The following is a 23,089-nucleotide window of genomic DNA, read 5'->3' as shown; positions in this document are numbered from 1 at the left end:
ATCTACACACTTGAGTGAGGGCGAATTAGAGGTAACCAGCCCTGCCTTCTCAGTACCAAAGGTAGCAAATTCCCTCCTTAAAGTGGAGAAAAACTTTGCTGTGAAGCTTGGGGGCGGTGGGGGCAGACCTGGAAGTGACGGAGACTCTGGCCACGTCTGAAATCCCAAAATCAACCCTAAAGCAGAAAAATCAGACTCAGATGTAAAGGGAAGCTCCATTTCTGCCTCTTTCTAGCTGTGACTAAGCAAATCACTTAAAACCTCTATGAACCAGTTTCCTGATCTATAAAATGGGTGCAGAAATGCCCGGCTAAAAGGACCATTACGCATGCGCCAGGCGTTCGGCAAGCCCTCAACGACCATAGGAGGGTCGGTCCACTAAGGGCTAACGACTCGCTCCCCCTCCAGGTGGGCTTGAGGCCAGGGGTCTTCTACTCCCCTTGCTCCCCACTTCCCCGGGCCATCCTCAGAGAGGCTGTCTCCCCCGTCACGATGCCTTTAAGGCCCTGGCACCCCGGCTGGCGGAGTCGGCTTGCGGAGCACTGGGACGCCGCGGCCAATAGGTCACCGGTGGGACGAGGCGCAGGAGGCAGTGCTGGGAGCGGGATCAGGTGTTTAGCCCCACCAGGCCCGGAGTCAAGTGCGCAGCCAGGCCCGGCCGAGCCCCCACAGGCGGGCTCCAGCAGCGTCCTCCAGCGGCCGCCTCCGCCCCCGCGCCTCCCACGCGCGGACTCCAGGCGAGGCAATCGGGGCCCCCCGGGCCCACGCGGCGGGCGGAGCGAACCGGAGCCTTTGTGTTCAAACCGCCCAATGGGCGGTGGCAGTGGGCGGTGACGCGGGCGGGGCGCGGCCAATGGGCCGCGGCCTGTCAGCGTTGATTGGCAGGCGCACACATACACACTCGGCCACGCGCGCGCCGGCCGGCCCCACTCGCGCAGCGCGGTTCTGCGCGGATCGCATTGTCTGCCGCGCCGTCCCGCCTGCTGGCCTCGTCCGGCGCCGCTGCTGCCCGCGCACCCCGGGCCTCTCACCGAGCACCGCTCGCGGGATTCCGACGCGGGTAGGGGGCGCGCCCGGGCGGCGCAGCGGGCCTCGCACGCCCCCGGCCCCGCACGGAGCAGCCGCGGCAGCAGGTAACCGCCGGCCGTGGGCCTCTGGCGGGTGGACGTGCGGAGCAAGGGCGCGGGGCCGGCCTCGCCCGCCTCCCCGCGGGCCCTGGGCTCCGGGCGCGCCGACTCCAGGGTCAGCGTCGGGCCGCTCCGGCCAGGGCCGAGCTGCCCAGGCCTGGTTCTTCCTCTCCGGGCCAAGCTGGGCCGGGCTCCAGCCCCGCCCGGCGCACGCCCCTGGGCCGGTGGGGAAGGGCCAGCGCCGCGCCGGGGCCAGCCGCCCTGACTCATCTCCGCAGCCCGCCCACTGGCCGGCGCGGAGGGCGGATGTCTCCAGGCGGGACTTCCCCGCGCAGGACCTCCCCGCGAGGAGGGGAGCGACAGCCGGGCCACCTCCGACCGGCCCAGGGCAGTGCCCGTGTTTTCGTGCCAGGCAGGCAGTTTCCAGGGACAGACAGTTCCCTGCCTCTGCCTGTCAGACTCTGGGAATAGGAGGAAGGCCCATTTTGTTCCGTTCTTAAAAAAAGAAACCAAACAAATAGGAGGTGGGAGTGTGACTTAGAGCAGAGCGGCAGAGAAGGCGCGTGGTTGGTTAAAAAAAAAAAAAAAAAATCAAATGCCTGTGGGTTCAGCCCGTAGGGAAAATGAAGGGAGAAGGGAGTTAGCACCTGAAGCGTTTTACAGGTCCCACGAGGGAAAGAAAGTAGTGTGAAAACCCCCCATGGAAGATGCCGGAGGTCTAGGTTAAGTCTGCAGACTGGCGGCATCCCGCAATCTAAGTTTGTGGCCGGGTGGGGGTGGTGGTGGGGGGGGAAGGTGCAGTTGAGAAAAGGATGTGGTTCAGCTTCGTGGTGGGGAGGGATGTTGTGTTCGAGGGTTTCTTAACTGGTGTGTTTGTGTTGGGGAGGGTGGGTTGTATGCCGATATGCAAAAGATTTGAGCTCCCTGAGGCTCTTGTTTTGGAGGATTCCGGCCTTGACCTTTCTCACCTTTGAAGCCCAGACTCAGTTGCAAACTGTTTGCCTGCTACCAGAACTGCGGGAAAGACAGGGAGGGTGGAGGAGGGTGCCGGCTGCTCTGTTTTCACTAGCCCCTTCTACCCGCCCTCCCCCCGCCTCCACCGCACTCGCTCTGTCTGAATATTTATATTCTTGCCAACAGCCGCTTGAGTTTGGCAGAGAAACATTGTTTTGTTTCTGTCCCAGGGCGAAGGCTTTATTCCCTTCAGCCTGCACGGTTAGGAGGAGGAGCCTATCTGGGCACGTGGAGCTTTCAGGTGGGATGGGCCCTCCAGGGGTGGAATTACCTTATAAGGAGTGGAATAAGGACAAGGACCCAGGCCAACTTCCTGCTTCTGCTACTACCCATCAGTATCTTTACCAACACCGGCTAAAAACCACAGAGGGATGCCAGGTGGGCATCCTACCTGGGAGGATGCCAGTAAGACCAAGACATGGAACTGCTTATTTTTTCAGAAGAGAACATTCTAGAATTCTCCAGCGGGACTAACCAGACCTTCTGGTTTCCACAGTCTTGAGTTGGGAAATGCTAGAGTCGGTGCCCTCTTTACGACATAGGGAACAGTTTAAGTATCACTCAGGAAGACTAGAAGGGATAATAAGTCACAGGTACTGGGGACTCTTGAGGGGGCCCCACGTATAACAAAAACTTTGGAACGTGGGCAGGCAAGGGCCACGTTGAGACTCTTCACGTTGGTCATCTGGGATTTTGAATTTGGGTTTTTTTTTGTTTTGTTTTGTTTTTTTTTAATCTCTGGAAGGCTTCTTAGTCCTCCTCTGGTTGTAGAGCGCTGCCTTTTGCCTGGTTTCCTCTCCTTGGCCTCCTCTCAGCCCTCCATATCCGTTTCAGAGGCCTGAGTTCTCACCCCACGCGCTGACTTGTTCCCTCCAGCAGAGACGACCTAATCCTATCCCTGTAGCTCTACCTCCCCGTTTTGTTTGTTAACAAGTACTTGTTGTGTGACAACTCTGTACAGCCTATTCTGAGCATATTTGAGGCTATTCAAGACTCTAGTTGGGGACACATGACACATTCTGAAAGCACCTTGAAAACTTTACGGTAGAGGGGAACGACCCAGGTCGTGCCACCTGTCATTCATAGGCTAGGTGACAGTGGGCAAGGTCACCGATCCCCCTCCCCCACCCTGGTGTCCCAGGGTGCTCTCTTGGACGATGGCAGTAACCGTGTCTCCCATGCTCACAAGGATCAGAGATGGCTGTGTAAGGAGCCAGGTACCTAGGAGGCCTTTAACGAAGTATTTTTGTCATCACCATCCCAGTCCTATCAGGATGTTGTCACTGGGGGGGATACAGCACACAGACCCCTTCAGGGACTTACTAGGAAAAAGTTTTCTCCAGTCCAAGTTGGAGTGGCACCCTGAATCAGAGAGTACAGCCACAAGAAAAAGTGTGTCCCCTCCAAGAGAAAGCACTGGAATGAGCGCGCACACAGCTCTAGCGGGGAGGGCAGCATCGTGGGCTGGTTGAGGGAGCAGGGATCAGAGGCATTCGGTTAGCATTGGGGTGGGGTGCCTGTCGCGTGCTGGGTGCTCTACTATGGACCAAAGATAGTGGAAGGTCTGCTTCTGCCTCACGCGCAGCTCAGCATCCAGTATGCTGAAAACAGGAGAAGCTTGTAGAAAGCACCAGGAGAGGCCTCCCAGGGCCTGAGTGAGCCCGAGGCTGGGCAGGGACACCGGCAGGTTGGGTGCCGGCTGCCCCGTGTCCCCACCTGTCAGCCTGGGTCGAATGCACGGGGAGGGTGGCCTGGTCCCTGGGAGCCAGGTCCCCAGGGAGGAGCTGAGGACAACCCTCACGTGGCCTCCTTTCTCTCCCAAGAGTCTCTTCAGGAGGAGGGTTCCCAGCCTACCTTGCCATGTCCCGCCGAAGCCAGCGCCTCTCGCGCTACTCCCAGGGTGATGATGACGGCGGCAGCAGCAGTGGAGGAAGTTCGGTGATGGGAAGCCAGAGCACCCTGTTTAAAGACAGTCCTCTCAGGTAAGGGATTGCCGTCGCCCTCCCCTGCCCCCACCGTGGATCACGCTGAGGGGAGCAGAGGACTCGGGCAGGTCACTGCGCTACGTCTTCCCGTTGTCACCTCAGTGGGCAGGGATCAGCCCTCTTCCAGTTGAGCAGGAACCTTCACACCTTTGGGATCCCAGGACCTAGCCCCGCTGTTCCTTGTTCCTTCTCCCTCTGTTGTAAGCCCAGCCATGGCCCTCATGTTCAGAGGACAGGATGTGGGGAGAGGCAGCTTCAGGATTAGAAACCCCAAAAGGCCAGAAACCCCAAAAGCGCAAGTGGGGTTCACAGGAGCCCCTTTTGTTATGGACGGGTGTGCCCTTCTGGCCCTTGTCCCCAGGCCTCCGTGTATGGTCTGTAGGGCTGCAGCAGGAGAGGCCCACGTCGGAGGGGCACGGTGAATGAGGTGAACCAGGCGCCTGCCCCGTCCTGCCCTGCTGACAGATAGTGGGACCACATAGCAGCTCTCAAGGCTTCCGCTAGTCCCGGGAGGCCCCGTCTGGTTGGTCTGGTTTCCAGGGGGTGGGAGAAATCACTACTGCTGTAAGAAGCCCAAGAGGAAACTGGCTTTGAGGTTAGGGACCTGGCTTTGAATCCTGACCCCATCACCTAACTGCTGGTGAGGCTGAGAGACGGTAGGAGGTGGGAGCCGAGGAAGCACCTGTGGTCGGCACCTTGCTGGGAAGCTGTTTCCTAGCAACGGGGCTGACCCGCTCTGCCCACGAGAGGCTGCCAGAGCGGCTTGGCTTTCCTGTTCCTCACTGGGCTCTCACCTGCCTGTTTCTGGCCTCCCCGCTGCTGTTCCTGGCTGACCCCCCACAGGACCCTGAAGAGGAAATCCAGCAACATGAAGCGCCTGTCCCCAGCGCCCCAGCTGGGCCCCTCCTCTGACGACCACACCTCCTACTACAGTGAGTCGGTGGTCAGGGAGTCCTACTTCGGCAGCCCCCGGGCCACCTCCCTGGCCAGGAGCTCCATCCTCGACGACCACCTGCACAGTGAGCCCTACTGGGGTGAGGATCTGAGGCCTTTCTCCTCGGGCTTTGCTTCTGGTGGAAACGTAAGGTCCCAAGTGTTCTCTGAGTGGGTTCCTCACGACTGCTGGGCCAGAGGAGGGGCTCGCTGTCTTCAGAAACCCTCAGAAGGGGAGCCGAGTGTCTGAACTCGCAGGCCACGTCAGGCAGCAAAGCCCTCATGGGGCTGCTCCCGGCCAGAGACCCTCCTGTGGACCCAGGGAGCTCAGGAGAAGCAAAGGGCAGTGCCGTCTGTCCGTCGGAGGTGCTTCTCGGGGTGTCCCCACGAGGCCTTCTGGTACAGCCTCCTGGGCGCAGCTCTCGGCCCCTGGAGAACCCCTCGCTCTTTCCTGCACAGGTGAGGACCTGCGGGTGCGCAGGAGGAGAGGTACAGAGAGCAGCAAACTTAATGGGCTTGCTGAGAACAGGAGCTCCGAGGACTTCCTGGGGTCCTCCTCCGGCTACTCTTCCGAGGATGACTTTGCAGGTAGGCCAACGCCTGGGGCGGGGGCCGGGGGGAGGTGATGGGGGAGGCCCAGGGAAGGGGCCCCCTGACAGCCCGAGAGAGTGCGGTATCTGGCAGACCTCTCCACGGACCAGCCGGGCATCCCCCGGTGCCACCATGGCTCCCGAAACGCAGGCCTGGGGTGGCCCTTAACACACCGTGGCTGCCCTGTCCCCACCTGTCGGAGCAGCCTGTGGTCAGCTCCATCGTGTTTGACTTGTTTCCAGCAAGTACTTCAAGTGGGGCTTCACGTCGAGGAGGGGCTCGACCCCTTTCGTCTAGCTGCGAACGGTGGTCTGAAGGACGGCTGGCGAGGAGAGGGATGCAGACGAGAGGCCCAAGGGAAATAAAATGTCAGAAACCTACCCCTTCGCTCCTTTAACGGGAGTTTACTGACCTAGATGCCAGGCCCGTGTGATGCTCCCGGGATGCAGAGGAGAGTGATGGGGGGCTCAGCTCACAGTCTAAAGGAGACAGCTGATAGGCAGTCTCCCCGTCCTGGGCCTGTGAGAGTGAGGACAGACTGAGCTGTGGCCTCTCTGTCCCGGCAGGCTACTCGGAGACCGGCCACCATAGTTCGGGTTCACGGTTAAGGAACACAGTCTCCTGGGCAGCCTCTTGTCTCTGGACGCTTGTCACTTCTCCAGGTGGGTGCTGGCTGCTCTGTGCACCATTATTTCCATTCTCTACAGCTGCCCCTCCCCCCAGCTTCTCCCTGGGATGGGGTAGCCCATCGAGAGACCGTCAGGCCATCAGGAAAAGCTCATTCTAGAATAATCACTGGAGACCAGGAGCTGCAGTAACACTCTGGCCTTCTCAGGGTGGAAGCAGCTGTGGAGCTGGGTGGAGGGCGTTGGCAGACTAGGCAGGTGGGATCAGAGGAACGGGGTCACCTTGGACAGGACAGAGGTGCTCCGGCAGCTCAGTGCTGGGGGCCGGGGCGGAGAGGGCGGCAGGTAGACAGAGCAGTGATCTGAAACCATGACCTGCAGGCCACTGGGTCAGGGTGACACTTAGGACTTGCCGGTCCCCCTTCTAGGCCGGCTCTTTGCCCTCCTCTACTGGTGGGTTGGCACGACCTGGTACCGCCTGACCACAGCTGCCTCCCTTCTTGATGTCTTCGTTTTGACCAGGTGAGCGCGACCCCCACTTTGACAAGGAACCCAGAAGCCCAGGGACAGAAGGGACCAAGAAAGCTCGTAAACCCACGTATGCTCTCTCTGAAGGTGGTCGTCCCAGTTCACACGTAGCTTTTATCACTGAGCAGGGAGCGGACCCCCCAGAGCAGCCCCTCTTTGCCCGACAGATGAGGGGCCTGGGTCAGGTGTTGTTTTCCAAACCAAGAGCTCTTCAGGGAGGATTCTGGAACTACAGGTTCCAGTTCCTTAGATTGTCTTTGCTAAATGCCAGCCCCCTCTGGCCACTTAAGCGAGTGCTGAGCATGGCTTTTCTCCTGTCAGGCAGGTTTTAGGCTCCAGCCAACAAGTGGTGTGGCCAAGAAAGATGGGCTTTCCTCGGCCTCATGGCAGTCTAGAACCCAGTGTTCTCTGAGGTGTGTTTCCTAAGCCAGGAGTAGGTGCTGTGTGAGGGGGCTATGGGTTTATTTCCCAAATCCTGGACCCAGCAGAGCCAGGAAAGACCGAGCCGGGAAGTCAGGGTCCTCTGGCCGTAATCCTGGCTGGATGGCTGGCCAGCTGGGCTGAGCAGAGGGGCCGGGGTGGATCTGTGTCACCAAAAGAAGGTTCCTCATTTTCTAAAAGAATGTTGTTTAAGGAGTTCTGTTGGTTTTTTTCCCCCTAGAATTGCTTGCTTTGAGGATCTCTCTATATGAAAAGGTTTTTCAGAGACCCCACTTTGTTTTTAAATAACATCCATAAAATTCAGAGTGTCAGAATTCTCCCCATTATTCCAAGAAAGTAAAGTTCTAAAGTGTCCAATCCAGCCCAGGGAAAATGGGGCACTTCAGGGCACCCCGTCCAGCTCTGGTTTTGCGCTCGGGAAAAGCCTCTGCAGACTCCCCGTGAGGATGAAGGGGCCCGAATGCCCTTTTGACACCTCTGCGCCCCCTCTCCCCACCCCGCTGTCCCCTCCCGTGGTCTAGGCGCTTCTCATCTGCGAAGACATTCCTGTGGTTCCTCTTGCTGCTGCTGCTCATGACTGGCCTGACCTACGGTGAGCTCGCGGGGTTGCAGGGGCGGGGTAGGATGAGCGTGCCAGGCTGAAATGGAGCTGGTGAGCCAGAGGGGCAGGGCAGGGTGTGGGTGGGGGGCGGCGCTGAGCGGAGGTGTGAGAACCAAAGGGACGGTGATGACCTACAGGAAAGGGAAGGAGTCAGGATGAGTGGGATCAGACGGAGCCTGTGCAGCACCCAGTCCCTTGGCCAATCCTGTCTGGCTCTCCCAGGTCCTCACTGACCCATGCGACATGCGCAGGGCACCCAGTGGGTGAAAGGGGATATGCCCCAGTCCACTGATTTTTGTCCTGTTTGGGTGGCTGCTCTGGACTGCCTTGGCATGTCTAGAGCATTCTTGGAGCCACGTGGCTCGGGACCTGCCCTGGTACCAGAGCACTGTTCCTAGTAGTCATTTTCCCTTCATTCAAAAGCAGGACATCGTCTGGGTGAGTGAATTCTTGTTACCACATCTGGTTCAATCTTTAGCTGTCTTTGAGATCAAAACGGTAAAGTAGTAAAGAGAAGTTCGTCCTTTTATACTAAGATAGCTCATTTACAAGACGCTTGACATTGTTCCAGTCTGTCCTAGGATGATGTCGTATGTTTTATGTGGTTGTAACCATTGTGTGTATGTATTGTGTGTTCAGCTTGTAATGAATGGAGCAGCGCCACCAGGGGCTCACAGCTCCACAGGAGCTGCCTCTATGGCCTCCGGGCTGTTTTAACGATTGTGCCCATCTGCAATTAATTGATAGAGACCATGCTTTATTCTAGTTTTAGAGTTGATTTTTTTAAAGTTTTTATTTATTAGATACAGAGAGAGAGATCATAAGTAGGCAGAGAGGCAGGCAGAGAGAGGGGGAAGCAGGTCTCCTGCTGAGCAGAGAGCCTGATGCAGGGCTCGATCCTGGGACCTTGGGATCATGACCGAGGCGGAAGGCAAAGGCTTAACCCACTGAGCCACCCAGGTGCCCCAAGAGTTGATTTTTTTTTTTTTTTTTTTTTTTAGCTTTTGCTTATTTATTTGAGAGAGAGAGAGCAACAGAGATGCGAGAGAGAGCACGAGTGGGGAGGAGAGAGAGATGCAGGGCTCGATCCCAGGACCCCGGGATCATGACCTGAGCCGAAGGCAGAGGCTTAGCTGACTGAGCCACCCGGGCACGCCTAGGGTTGGTTTTATAGGGTTAGCGTTGCCTCAACTTGTATTTATTGAATAGCGAGGTATAAAATTTTTCCAAGTGTTGATTTCCTTCTTGTTTCCTGTTACAAGAACAGCTTGTTCATGTCCAGTGGAAACTGGGCATCACCCGTAAAATAATGATCTTTTACAACTGGATTGTGCTTTGTTCACGGGTTACCTCCGCTCAGTTTCACTGGGGCCTCTTGGGGTTGATGGAGCTGCTGTCCCAGTGGCGTCATGGAGGCGCGTGGACAGTGTGAAAGGCAGGTGGGGTGGCCTGCGCAGGGAGGGGAGTGCAGGAAGTGAGGCATGTCCAGAGGGATTGACTGAAAGCCTGGTGGGCGTGTGCTTCCTGCCATGCTTGCTCCCAGCCCCCGGCTGAGTGGCAGCTGTGGTCCTACTCAGATGGACACCCATATGTCTTTTCAGGTGCCCTCACCACTGCCACCGACACAGACACTCGTGTGCAAGCTCAGGAGCAAATGCTCCACAAGCACATGACCCCTAAAGCAACATGCACGTGTCACTGTGGCTGTGGCCGTCTTAGGTTGAAAGCACCTTCTCTTAGCAGGTGTCTTGTTTTAGTGATTCTCAGTCACAGTCCCCATGGGAGTTCCCTGGGGAGCTTGTTTTTTGTTTGTTTTTATAACTAGGATCCCTGCCCCGGCAAGGAGCCCAGTGCTGGACTTGAACTTATAACCCTGAGATCAAGAGTCAGACACTTAACCAACGGAGCCATCTAGGTGCCCTTTTAAGCTTTTAAAGACTTTTGAAGACTTAAAGAGCTTTTAAGACTCACCTACAGGGGCCGAATGCTGGCTCAGTTGATTGGGCATTCAGCTCTTGATTTCAGCTTAGGCCATGATCCCGGGCTCATGGGATGAAGCCACGTATCAGGCTGTGAGCCTCCACAGAGTCTGCTTCTCCCACTCCCAACTCCCTTGCTCTCTCTCCAAAGTAAATAAGTAAAATCTTTTAAAAAACGAAAACACTTCACCTATAGAGGGAGCCCCCAGACCAATGAGTTCATGCTCTAGAAAGTGGGGCCAGATATTTTGTATTTTTTTAATTTTTTTAAAGATTTTATGTATTTATTTGACAAACAGAGATCACAAGTAGGCAAAGAGGCAGACAGAGAGAGAGGGGGAAGCAGGCTCCCCGCCAAGCAGAGAGCCCGATGCGGGGCTGGATCCCAGGTCCGTGAGATCATGACCTGAGTCGAAGGCAGAGGCTTAACCCACTGAGCCACCCAGGCGCCCCGACGTTTTGTATTTTAAAAGCTTCCTGGGTGATTCTGATGGCAGTTGAGGGTGGCCCCTGGTTCTGTCTGGGATCATTCCTAGCTCATTACAGCCACATTCTCCGAGTTTTGCTATTCAGAGAAAGATGAGGCCTCCCACGGGATGTGAGACTGCACATACTCTGGGACAGTCTGGTGGAAGCCTCCATCTGAGAATGACGGGAACCTCCATCCCGCATCCTGATTTCCAGCAGAAAGCCAGGGCACAGGAACGACAGGCTACCAGGAACCTGATTGACTGGGCCGCCGTCTCCAACAGCTTGTGCCTTCTTGCACACAGCCACTGGCCCGGATAACCCCCTCTCCTCTGTGTATAGGTGCTTGGTATTTCTACCCCTACGGGCTGCAGACCTTCCACCCTGCTCTGGTTTCCTGGTGGGCAGCGAAGAGCAGCGGCAGGCAGCAGGACGTGTGGGAGCCCAGAGACTCCTCCCACTTCCAGGTGAGGATCTGGGGGTCCCGGGTCCTCGCTCCGCCTGTGTGTGTGGCTGATTTCCCTGACCTTAACACTTTATGGGGCTCTGAGAAGGGGCACGGTCCGCATGGGTAAACTACCTTGTTTCCCAGGACACCCCTCTCTCCACTGTTTGGGGTGCAGTACGGGGGGAGCCGTTTGCTTGTGCTTAAACAGGACTTCAAACTGCCCCGAAGGTAGTTGCCATCTTAAGCACCGAAAACCGAAGGGAAAAAAATGGGACAAATCGTTTTGTCTACTTTTGTTCCTTTACAGTATAATTTCATAAATATTTACTAAGCATCCTTTATGAATAAGGTGATCACGTTGGTCAGTAACCACAAGTAAATCACCCCTAAAATCAGTGCCTTAAAACTACAAGCATTTGATTAGCTCCTGAGTCTGTGGCTCCTCTGGGTGGTTTCTCTGGTCTGAGCAAGGACAAGCTGGTCGAGGCTGGGCTCCCTGCCGGGTCTGCAGCTGGCCCATGCGTCAGTGGGGCGGCCTGTGCCCCACACGTGCTTCCTCCTTTAGCTCGCCTGAGCTTGTTCTCACTGTGGTTCCAGGAGAGCAAAATCGGGCCTAGATTCAGAACTGTCCCTTCCGCCACATTCAAGGCCGAAGGCCATCTCACAGCCAGTCTACATTCCAAGAGGGGAACAGAGACCCGACCTCTTGGGAGCGCCTGCAAGGCCACACTGCGGAGGGTGCGGATACAGAGAGGAGGGTAGCCCGGGGCCAGTTCTGCAGCCCAGGCTGTGTCCTCAAGGAGGCTGCGGTCCAGTGGGGGTGTGTGTGTGTGTGTGTGTGTGACAAGTGCCCAGATAACCAGAATGTGTGCATGTGACAAGGAAAACTTAAAATTCTTTAGTCCCTAAATCTATTTGAATTTTGCTTGTATCTTGCCGAAGCTGATTGGGTAACCATTTATTTTGGTAGATACTACTTTCCTGACCATCATGTTATCATTTCATAAAACAATGACCTATTTGGCATTAATAACTTTCCCTTTTGTAATCATTAGTAAAGATGTTAAATACAATTTCAGGACCAGCTTTTCTGTGAAAAGGAGGAGGAGATCTTTGTGCTTGCTTGTATGTGCAGAGACAGGACTGAAAATCGTTGCTTTGTTTGGGAGTGGATGGTGGCTGAGGGCACCAGGCGGATAGGGACACAGGTTAAGAGAGTGACCTCTTACTGTTTGCTTTTTGAGTCCTGCACATGTACGGCCTACTTAAAAATTTTTAAAAATCAGAAGCAACTTCTGCGCTCAGGAGGCTCCTGTCTTTAACTGACAGTTGACAGATTATATCTTCCCTTGACAAAGCTTTTTGTTTTTAAGCCAGCAAGTTTCTCAGAATTCATGGCATGCTATCAGGAGCAATCCCCAAGTCCAAATGACTTCTATTCTGTTTCCTTTGTGGGCCTTAATTAAAGAGAAGAAAGAAAGCCTTTTCAAATTATTTTGTCTTTTGGCCCCGGTTTTCTTGGACAGACTTAGTGGGAGCTGCTGAAGTCAGCAGCTGAACCCCTTGGCCCCTCACTTTCTGGCATGTGCATCCATGCAGCAGAGGGAAGGGGGCTGGGGTCAGCCCGGCAGGCCACCCAGCCCCTTGCAGGTCCCTCCTCGCTATGTCCCCACTCACCTGGCCGATACCCACTCCTCCTTGGGGACCAGACCCTTCTGGGCCACGTGTCCAGTGTTCCTGTGCTGAACGGTCACCACATGTCAGCAGCTTTATGGTACCCCGGCTGCCTGCTGGTGTCCCCCACCTTCTCCCCCAACTGCAGGGCACAGAGCATCCTTGAGCCAGTCCTCTGAGCCAGCGTGGGTTCACATTTGCATGTAGCTGGGATTCTCTTCCCTTTCCGTTGGGGAAGCTCTGTCGTCCCAGGTCCCTCACCTCCATGGCTTTCCCTCCCCACCCCACCAGGCTGAGCAGCGCATCTTGTCCCGGGTCCACTCTCTGGAGCGGCGCTTGGAAGCTCTGGCCGCAGAATTTTCCTCCAACTGGCAGAAGGAGGCCGTGCGGCTGGAGCGGCTGGAGCTGCGGCAGGGAGCCGCCGGCGGCGGGGGGCACGTGGGCCTGAGCCAGGAGGACACGCTGGCGCTTCTGGAGGGGCTGGTGAGCCGCCGTGAGGCTGCCCTGAAGGAGGACTTCCGCAGGGACACCGCTGCTCGGATCCAGGTCTCTGAGCGGGAGCGGGGAGGCGTGTGGCTGGCACCGTGAGGGTGTGAGGTAGAGGGGCGAGGCCCTGTGCACCCTGACACGACAGACAGCACTGTCACCTGACAGCTGACTTCTCTAAGCCTTAGTTCCCTGTAAAATGGAGGCGCTCCGGGAGCGTGAGACTGTAGGGTGCCGGGCACAGGAGGTGTGCGGTAGACATCGAGGGAGACGCACGGGTTAAGGGGCACCGGAGCAGAGGGGCTGGGAGCTGAAGTTCGTAGACGGGCCTGGTTCAAGTTCTAGTCCCACCACGTCCTGGTTGTGAAGTTCCCTCCGCCTGTATCTCCGGGAGTCCTGAGCTGCTCTCCTCTCTCTGACAGGAGGAACTGGTCACCCTGAGAGCAGAGCATCACCAAGACTCCGAAGACCTTTTTAAGAAAATTGTCCAGGCCTCCCAGGTCGGTGGGGCCCTTATCCTGTTCAATGTCTGCCCGTGGCCTGAGACCGCATGGCTCTCCCGAAGGGGCTGCTTAGACACCAGTCGGGGTGGGGGTGCGGTCCCCTGACTTCTGCAGGGGCCGAGCCCACGGGCCCCAGAATGCTTTGCAGGGACATGCTGGGGCACACTTGAGGAAGGGTGGCCTTCAGGAGGCCTGCTGTGCTGGGTATAACGTGCCAAGTGAACGAGTGAGTGAGTGAATGAATGCCGAGGTGTGCCAGCTCGGGGGTTCTCCTAGGGACCCTGACCAGGCGGTTTAGGTTTGCAGGGGTGGGGCTGCGGGGAAACAGAGACTCCGAAGACAGCAGAGCCTGCTCTGGGAGACCGGTCGCTGTGAGCTTGGCATTTGCTGTATCTGTGCCTTCTTCCTGCTTACAGGAGTCTGAGGCTCAACTCCAGCAGCTGAAGTCTGAGTGGCAAAGGTAATGGGCGCTGCCGTCTGGCTTAGGCCTGCCCCTCCCCTCCCCGCACCCAGGCAGGCCTAGGGAAGAGCGCCCCAGAGCAGAGAGGGGGTGGCTGAAACCTGGCTCAGGAACAGCGGCCGAGAGCCTGGCCTTGGGTGCGAGAGAGGTTGGGTAGGGGAGGCACCGCAAGAAAAGTGGGATTTGTGGGCTCATGTGGAGACCTACCGTTTTTTTCTGCACACACGCGCAGGCTGCCTTCCCGAGCCCCAGACATCCCGACGTGTGGAGGGTGGGAGAGGCTGAGGCAGACTGACTGAGGACCTGGGCTTAGAAAGGGAACAGGATAAGAATTCATTCCTTGGAATCGTAGGCACCGGGGCTGTGCTCTACAGCCGGGGTCCGCAGTGTTGGGCCTCGCACGCGCCTGCGGGAGATGGCCACACACTTCTGTCGGGAGCCGGTGAGGGGATCCTCTTGTGTTCCTCGTCACGGCCTCACCCCTCACCGGAGACCCAAGGCTTACTTCTCTCTCCTCTCTTTGGGAGTAGGATGACCCAAGAGGCCTTCCAAGAGAACTCCGTGAAGGAGCTGGGGCGGCTGGAGGGCCAGCTGGCAGCCCTGCGGCAGGAGCTGGCGGCCCTGAGCCTGAAGCAGAGCTCGGTGGCAGACCAAGTGGGCCTCCTGCCCCAGCAGCTGCAGGCCGTGAGGGATGACGTAAGTTGGAACCACGCAAGGGCCCTGCTGAACAGCCTGTCCTCTGAGGGCATCAGTCCTAGGAGCCCGTGTGGCCAAGAGCCCGATCGTCCCGCCGGCCCCTGCTGGGGACCTGGCACAGATGCGGGCTTGCTTTGACAGGAGTTCTTCCTGTTTTGTTTTCAGTAACGTGGACGGTTGTGCCTGACTCTTCCCCCCCACCGCGCGTCGGTCAGCGGGGCGTGCTGGGCCAGCCCTCCCCTCCCAGGCTGGCTTGTGCTCCTTCCCTACCCGCTCCACTCAAGCTGGCTGCCGCCCTGGCCTGGGCCGCCAGAGCAACAATGTCCCTGTGAGCTCCTCAGAGACCTTTTCTTCCGTCCCTAGGTGGAGTCTCAGTTCCCTGCCTGGGTCAGTCAGTTCCTTCTCCGAGGTGGGGGAACCCGTGCGGGGCTCCTGCAGCGAGAGGAGATGCAAGCTCAGCTGCAGGAGCTGGAGACAAAGATCCTCGCCCACGTGGCCGAGATGCAGGGCAAGTCCGCGAGGGAGGCCGCCGCCAGCCTGGGGCTGACGCTGCAGAAGGAAGGCGTGATCGGGGTGACGGAGGAGGTGAGGACTGGGTGGCCCCCGGAACAGCCCCACCCCTGACACAGCGGTCTCTTCCCTGGGAGCCATAACCTGCACAGTCCCACACTGTCGGCTTTCTGGTATGTTCCAAAGCCTAAGGGACATGTGAGAGGCTCTCATGTGGGCTCTCGTGTAGGCTTTGGGACTGGTCGGTGGGGGGGACATCTAGGGAAGTGGCACATGTGGCTGGATGCCAGTGTGTGGTGCAGGCGGGGAGGGGCCCCAGGAGTGGGCGCTCAGGTGGACAAATCTGCAGCTCTCGGCAGCCGCCCTGGGGGCTCCCTTTAGCAGGTGCAGCGCATCGTAAACCAGGCCCTGAAGCGCTACAGCGAGGACCGCATCGGGATGGTGGACTACGCTCTGGAATCGGGAGGTGCGCGTGATTCCCCGCCCGCAGCAGAGCTGGGTCCCCGTGCTGGCAGGCCCTCTGGCATTGGCCCGGGCAGCCGTGGCGCTGGGGCTGGGGCTTGAGATCCGCACATTGTCACTCACAACAAAGGCTAGTGAAGAAGCTTGGAGAAGTCTGGGGGAAGAGAACACCGTTGTTGGCCAGGGAGAGGCTGATGCTTAGTTACTCTGTAGTGGGATAGACCTGAGCGACACAGCCGGGGCCCCGGGGCACGTGCCCGCCATCCTTAGAGAGCACCTGGCAGTAGCCGTCCCCACCTGGTGCCCTGGGCTGGCGAGATGTGCTGGTGTCTGGGTCTCCCACCCTCCCTTCGCTGCTGGAGTCCAGCTCCAGGTGCCCACACTGCCTTGCTTTCCTGTCTTAGGGGCGAGTGTCATCAGCACCCGGTGTTCTGAGACCTACGAGACCAAGACGGCCCTCCTCAGCCTCTTCGGCATCCCCCTGTGGTACCACTCCCAGTCCCCCCGAGTCATTCTCCAGGTAGGCGCCCAGAGAGGCAGCAGCAGGGGTCCCGAGCAGAGTCACCCGTGTAGCTGGAGGACTCCCATCTTGGATCACCACGAGCTGTGCTCAGCGTGGGCTGTCTTTGTCACTGGCCCTATGCTGACCCAGCTTCCTTCCCCTCCAGCCAGACGTGCACCCAGGCAACTGCTGGGCCTTCCAGGGGCCCCAGGGCTTTGCCGTGGTTCGCCTCTCTGCCCGCATCCGCCCCACTGCTGTCACCTTAGAGCATGTCCCCAAGTCGTTGTCGCCCAACAGCACCATCTCCAGTGCCCCCAAGGACTTCTCCATCTTTGTGAGTATCTTTTGGTGGGAGGTGGTGGGGGGCGGTGGGCGGAGAGGCTACAGGACCCTGTCAGGCTCTACCGAGGATAAAGCTGGGATCTGTTCTTTGGGAGGAAGGAAGCAGGTTTGGAAGAGAGAATAGCAGGGTGCGAAATGGTACCCCATTCCCAATTACCTTAGGCTGCACTGGAAGAAACCAGGTCCAGGGCTCAGGCCCCCTACAGCCCCACCAAGGCTGCTGCCTGATCTGCTGGTGTGGGAAGGGACCAGTATGGGAGCAGGAAGGGAGAGCATTCCTTCCTGGGGACCCAAGGCACTCGTCTAAGTGCAAGATTTTTCCTTCGTCCCTTGTTCTCTTTTTAGGGGTTTGATGAAGACCTACAGCACAAGGGGACACTTCTTGGCCAGTTCACCTATGACCAGGATGGGGAGCCCATTCAGACCTTCTACTTTCAGGTACAGGACTCTGCTGTGCAAACGGACGTGGCCTGTTCACTTTTCCACCCACTCAGCAGACCGTTTCCGAGCACTTAGCCTGGGCTTGGCACCAGGGGTTTGGGGCAAGAAAAAGTGCAGCCCCTGCCTCCTGAGAGCTCCAGGGAGGGAACAGGGACAGCTGTCCAAGGTGGCATGGGAGAAGTACCAGCTAGATGTCAGCACAGGGGAGGGGCCCAGCCCAGACAGGGAGCATGGAGAAGGCTGCCTGGAAAGGGCACTTAATCTGAGGGCAGCCCAGCCGGGCCTCAGTGCAGCAGGACTAGGGCGTTTAGGTGGGGCCTTGCCTCAACCTGAGCGGGCATCAGTCTCCCTGGCCCTCGTTAGAAATGCAGACTCCCAGTCTACACCCTAGGAGGTAGGCTGCCGGGCTCCAACGGTCCTAAGGAATCAGTGTTCTGTGTTGTTGTCTTGATGATTTTATTTGAGAGAGCAAGCGAGCATGAGTGGAGGGAAGGGGAGAGAGGGGAGAAGCAGACTCCCCACTGAGCCGGGAACCCAATGTGGAGCTCGATCCTAGGAGCCCGGGATCATGACCTGAACTGAAGGCAGATGCTTAACCGACCGAGCCACCCAGGCGCCCCGGGAATCCGTGTTCTAACGAGCAGCCCCGAGTGAATGCTGTGCAGGGGGCTTGAGAGCTACACCAGGGGTGAAGAACCAGAGGAGCCGGCACAGGGACGGTGGCGAGAGGCAGGCCTGGCTCCCAGGCCAAACACCTTTCGCTCTGATGGGCACTGCCATGTTTCGGGGAGAGAAGTGACAAGACCTTGTGGTATCACTGTGACTGTGTGGAAATGGTGAATCGAGGGGACAAGTCGACCAGTGAGGAAGTGGCTGCAGAGAGAGGGTGTGAGGAGGGAGAGGTGGATACGCAGTCGGGAGGCCAAGGGTCCGGTTGGATAGAACTGCGGAAAAGGGGCAGGGGACGTGGCTCCCAGGAGCCACGAGGCAGGCCACTGCAACAGGGGCTTTGGCCACCAAGTCCGAGGCACCTGTGGGCTGGTCCAGTGGAGCGATCAGGGCAACCAGACACAAAGACTGAGAGGTCAGCCCCAGGGAGGTAACCGAGGCAGCGGAGTGCTGGGGACTTCACAGGGGTGGGTGCAGACGGAGCCTTTAGAAGGTAGAGGACAGGAGGCTGTGTGGAAGGCCAGAGGGAGACAGGAAGAGTTGGACAGCGCTGTGCCTACTGGCATCAAACCAGGAGAAATTTGTTCCAAGAGCTCACTCAAAAATTGTGGCTTTTTGAGCAAAGAGGTCAGAGGCCTAATGAGAACTTGAGAGAGAAAAAGCCTGCCCAGTTCAGAGTAAAAGGATTCTTTTCCAGCATCAACATGATGCTGCAAACCCTTCATGAAGAACTGTAATTCTGTCCACTGACAGGAATAGCTCCTGCGAATGTGTCGGTCTGGGATGAACCCCGCTGGTCCTCCGCTACGAGGCCATTTGTATGTGGCTGTGGCTCAGTGGCCCCCGGAGGACCTGTGAAGCCCCTGGGGCGCCGTGGCTCACAGGCTGGAGGCTCTGCTCCATGGGCTGCAGACAGGAGCTCTGAAGCCCACTTTTCTGTAGAGGCTGACGGGACGGGGGGCTGTCTCCCTTCCTAGCCTCCCGTCAGTGAGGCTTGAGGACTGAACCCCTTCTTTCTCTACCCAGGACCCTAAAATGGCGACATACCAGGTGGTGGAGCTTCGGATCTTGACTAACTGGGGCCACCCTGAGTACACCTGCATCTACCGCTTCCGGGTGCATGGGGAACCCGCCCACTAAGCCTTCTCTGTGCTGCGGCCAGCCAGCTGGGAGGCCAGCCCCTCTCAGCGTGTGCCCCTTTCTCTGGGAGTGGGAGAGCAGCACCCCTGCCACTTCCCCACACGCTTGACCAGCACACAGACTTCCAGGAGCAGGAACCCCTGGCCTGATGGAGCTGAGAAGATGGAGGGCTGTCCTAGCAGTGGGACAGCTCGAGGTGGACAGCAAGCTCCAGCATCCCTTTTCTTTGTCTTCTTTGTGCCAGGCACTGGGTGTCTACTTCCCTCTCTTGGAAGGGTGTATATATGTAGCATATTGTGGGGGATTGAGAGACAGGGAGAGAGGCAATGAGTGGACAAGTTCCAGCAAAGGTGGGTGAAACCTGTCTGCCCTTTAACCAGGATGGGGGCTGGCACGGAGGGAGCTGCTATTAGTAGGCGCGTGCATGAAGCAGGTGCCAAAGCCATGGGTGGGCTGTAAGTGAGGGCCTGGGGCAAGTGAGCTGCCCCCAGCGGCGGGCGGGGAAGTGAGGGCCTCCAGGAGGTGCTCGTGGTGCAGGTTAGGATTGAGCCCCAGGCGGGCAGCTCCTTGTACAGGGCAGCCGGGCTCTTCCAGAAGTCTAGTGCCACCAACCTAAGGGAGCTTGACCCATGAGGTCCCCCAAAGGCCTCGCTACACTGTACTTGTTCTGGGTCAAAGTGGGTCCTTGGGCTTTCCCTCAAGGGTCTGGCTCCTGTAAGCCTCTGAGGGGCCAGGGGGCCGGCCTGATTCCCCCTCTGCTGGGGCTAGTTGCTTTCTCTCTCCCGATGCTGAGACCGAGGTCCACTCCGTTCCCCATTCCTGCTACGCCCTGCCTGTGTCCCAGAGCAAGCTTGTCACATTCCCGCAGGGTGCAGGGAGCCCAGACCAGTTTTTTGAGGCCAGAAGCAGCTGCGGTCAGCTTAAAAGGGTGGGGAGCAGGGTATGCCCCCGGCTCTCAAGGTGGTCCCAGGATTAGGATAGTGACATTGAAGGTGTCACGGTGGCAAGAGGTCTGTCTGGGGGCCCCCATCCCAGTCAGGCCTGAGTGTAAGGGCCCTAATTCTCAGCTGCCCCATCAGGACTCTTCCGGCTCTTGCTCAGTTTGTTTCCTTCTAGCTCATTTTCTACGGGGGCGGCGGCATTCAGGGGTGGTGGGCTGGGGGAAGAGAGGGCTCTGCTGTATTATGTATATATTCTTCAAGGTCTGATTCTTAACTGAAAAGCTTTGGGCTTGATTCCTAGCCCCGCTGTGTGGGGCACGGGCTGACTCCGCTCCTCCTCACCAGCTGCCCAAAGGGGCTGCTGTGGAGGCAGGCGCCCTGGGAGCAGGGCTAAGCCCTAGATGGGCTCCTGGGGGAGGACGCTGGAAGGAAGACGAGGCCCGAGGCCACCCGCAGCCCTCTGGCAGCAGCCCCAGCCCCGACAACCAGGTTTCATTTTGCGCTCTCCTGTCACAAATGCTGCACTGTCGGTTCTGAACTTTTTATCTCCAGATTCTAATTTATGCCTATGCAAAAAAAAATAAATTATGCCCAGGATTCAGGGCATGTGTAGTTTTTATCTGGTCCTGGCACAGGGCCTCTGCTCTTGGCGAAACAAGAGAACGAACACTGAACCAAAACAATGCCCCAAAGACTGATCCCGAATTTCAGAAACCCTGGTTTCTCCCCTGAAACCCAGCTGGGTTGGGGGAAGGGGGCCCGAGGCTGGCCCTGCTCTGGGATGCTGGCTGGGGGGAGGGGGGAGGATGAAGAGAAGGGAGGCCCTCCCGGACATCCGGTGTAAGTGCGCAGCTTTGCCTGCATCTCTCGCTGCCACTTGAGCGGAAGGTAGAATAATTTACCTGTTTCACTACTGACCACGTCGGCCTTCAGTGTGCGACTGGACTCCACCGTGGGAACTGGACATTTGCCCCTTGTACCTATGCTGGGATGGCGTAAGGAGCCGGGTGCCCTGAAGAGCCAGAAGCTGCCAGCTCCGAGGGACAGGTCCTGGCCCTCCCCTTCCAATATGTCCCCGGATTCAGTGCCTCCGAGGACCTGCCACACTTTCCAACATACTCTGCTCCTAACCATGGCACCTGATCCAGGGCCAGTGCCCACCACAGCTGAGAAAACAGAGGCTGGGACAGGTCAGTAGGGAGGGGCGAGTGAGCGGCCGCATGAGCGGGTACCAGGCGTGTATGAATCAGCACTGAGGCCTTGGGCCAGGTAACTCCTCAGCCCTCCGTGCCAGGAAAGAGCTGGTCCTATGGCTCACTCCAGTGACATTTTCGTTACTTCACTCAACACCTGCTCTGCATCTAGAACAGTCTCTCAACCAAGGAGATATCCCCCAGCTGCTCCCCGAAACGGCTGCCCGGGACTTAACACAGTCAAGGCTCAGCGCCCCTGGTTGTGTGCTCCAGGCCGGATGTGTACCCTCTGCCCATCTGCACATGTTCAAATCCTCTGGACCCTCGAGGCACAGCTCTCACCCCCTCTGCCATACCCCCAAACCCCCCGTACCATGGCCTATTCCCGTTCCCTTATTCTGTGCCAGGGAGGCCTATAAGCCAGAACAGGGGTCCTAACTGAACTGAAGACACCACAGATGCCAGCTGTACATACAGAAGGGTCAGGACTGGCCATTCGAGATGATTAACAACTTTATTCTTTGTCAGCTACAAAAGGGCTGGTGTTTTGTTCCAAAGTGAGAGTTGGTAGGGCTGAGACCCGTAGAGGACCTGTGGAGTCCCAGTTAATGACAGTAACACACTGTATGGTCAGCCCCCGTTAGCAGGCCGGGTGACCCGAGATCCAGACCAACCACCTGCGTGTCTGAGGGCAGAGGCCAGAGCGGAGACCACAGTTTCCAAATGTAAAGAAAGTGGTACTCTTAGGGGCAAAAGAATTCAAACCAAACAAGGTCCCACCCCGGTGAAATCCTGGGGAAACACAGACTCCACAGCACCTGCCACGGGGACCGAGAGCAGAAGGGTGCGCTGTGCTGGAGCCTTCCTCTTACGACGGCACCAGTGGGCAGCAGCCCCTCTAAGGAGAACCAGAGTCAAAAAACAAGAAGGAAAGAGCACACGAAGAACAGGCTGGGGCCAAAGGCCATGGGGCAGAGCGGCCACATACCGCAGATGGGGTTGGTGGGGTGGGTGGGGTGCTGGTGCTGGCATGAACCTGGGTGCTAGCCCTGCTCCTCTGAGCTTCAGCTGCCTTCGCTAGGAAAACCAACCACCACCTCTCTCCTAGATGGTGGCTTCAAAATCAAAGCGTCTAAGTGAGGGAGACACCCAGCAGACATGTCAACAGCCCCTTTCTCCCTGCACAACAGCCCACGGACCCCGGGAAGCAGCAGCGGGCCGGGTCCATGGCGCCTCCCACAGGCCGACGCCTCGAGCCTAGCCGCACACTCTCTCGCTGAATCCTCACAACCACCACCACACAGGCATTTTGTTTAACTCTCGCTCTAGATGAGGAAGTAGGTTCAGGGAAGACTGGCAACTTGGCCTGTGTCACATGTGCCACAGGAGCCTGTGTTCTGAAGCCATGCAGGCCTAAGAGAAGCTGGGCTCGTCCTGCCCCTGCCCTGCACCGCAGCAGGGGGGCTCTGGGGCAGGCACAGCCAGCGCTCCCGGTGGTGCACCTCCACCTGGAGGGCCTGGGCAGGGAACAGGACACCATCAGCTTGGAACAATCTTTTATTTTTTGTGCTGGTCTGGTCAGTCCATGGCCATGGGTCAGTGGTAACTGGAAATAGTTGGAAAGAGGGGAGGTGAGGGGACCAGCAGTCCAGAAGCAGGAAGAATGGAGAAGGGTTGGGAATGGGAGGGAGGCAAGGCTGAGGAAGGGCCCAGCCAGCTGGGTGTCTGCCCTGGCTAGAAAGAACACATCTCCACCCACCAGTCCACCCTAAACCTAGGGCTTCTGGCCACAGTTCAGGCCAGGCTGGTCTGGGCCCCACAATGCCCTCACCGGCCTCACCCCATCCCACCCCAGGCAGTGAATCTTCCAGAGGTTTTAATGCTCTGCGCTGGGCCCGGAAGAATCTTTTTCACTACCCCTACCTGCCCTCTCACACCCCAAATGGGGCTTTCGAAACGGGCTCAGGCCCTTCCCTGTTGTGCTCCTGTAGCAGCCATGATGGGGCAACATGGCGGGGCTGTAGTGGGGAAGGAGGGGTTCCAGTCCTGGCCTGGCTCAGTGGAACACCTCACACCCCCACCAGTAAGAGGTGCTGGTGAGCGGGACCCAGAGCAAGCCAAACCCAGTCCCGGTCATCAGTGCCCCAAGGCCCAGTAAGATTCCTATCATAGAAAGTTTGAGGGCCAGAGCCTCCAGCTCAAAATCAACACAACGGGAGTTGCCCTGGCCTGGCCAGGCAAACACAGGATTGTCTCCATGGGGAAAGGAAAACCACCAGCTGTCTTCGGGTCAGTGGCAAGGGTCAGAGTTAGGGGCAGGGAGGTGTCC

The 23,089-nt window shown here is 57.9% G+C and overlaps 1 protein-coding gene across 3 annotated transcripts; it reads left to right on the top strand.

Annotated features, from left to right (window-relative positions):
* The first annotated feature begins 915 nt into the window (after positions 1-915).
* SUN2 (Sad1 and UNC84 domain containing 2) lies at positions 916-19,143 on the top strand. 3 transcript variants are annotated; one of them, XM_032836689.1, is made up of 18 exons: positions 916-1,133; positions 3,965-4,123; positions 4,970-5,160; positions 5,519-5,647; positions 6,217-6,312; positions 6,705-6,798; positions 7,767-7,837; positions 10,636-10,760; positions 12,707-12,961; positions 13,324-13,401; positions 13,821-13,864; positions 14,395-14,560; positions 14,924-15,145; positions 15,452-15,536; positions 15,937-16,052; positions 16,201-16,368; positions 16,722-16,814; positions 18,513-19,143. In XM_032836689.1, exons 2-18 carry the CDS (start codon positions 4,002-4,004, stop codon positions 18,624-18,626), a joined length of 2,169 nt encoding a protein of 722 aa, XP_032692580.1. In that variant the 5' UTR covers positions 916-1,133; positions 3,965-4,001; the 3' UTR covers positions 18,627-19,143. The 3 variants fall into 3 exon arrangements, with proteins under 3 accessions (XP_032692580.1, XP_032692579.1, XP_032692578.1); XM_032836688.1 differs by having other exon boundaries at positions 1,025-1,133; positions 15,455-15,536; XM_032836687.1 differs by lacking the exon at positions 916-1,133 and adding an exon at positions 3,122-3,358.
* The last annotated feature ends 3,946 nt before the right edge of the window (positions 19,144-23,089 follow it).

Source organism: Lontra canadensis, unplaced genomic scaffold (assembly GCF_010015895.1).
Source record: "Lontra canadensis isolate GAN:19392208 unplaced genomic scaffold, GSC_riverotter_1.0 scaffold93, whole genome shotgun sequence".
Taxonomy (NCBI): Eukaryota; Metazoa; Chordata; class Mammalia; order Carnivora; family Mustelidae; genus Lontra; species Lontra canadensis.
Note: the sequence above shows the minus strand (reverse complement) of the source record. Positions and strands in the feature narration are given on the sequence as shown.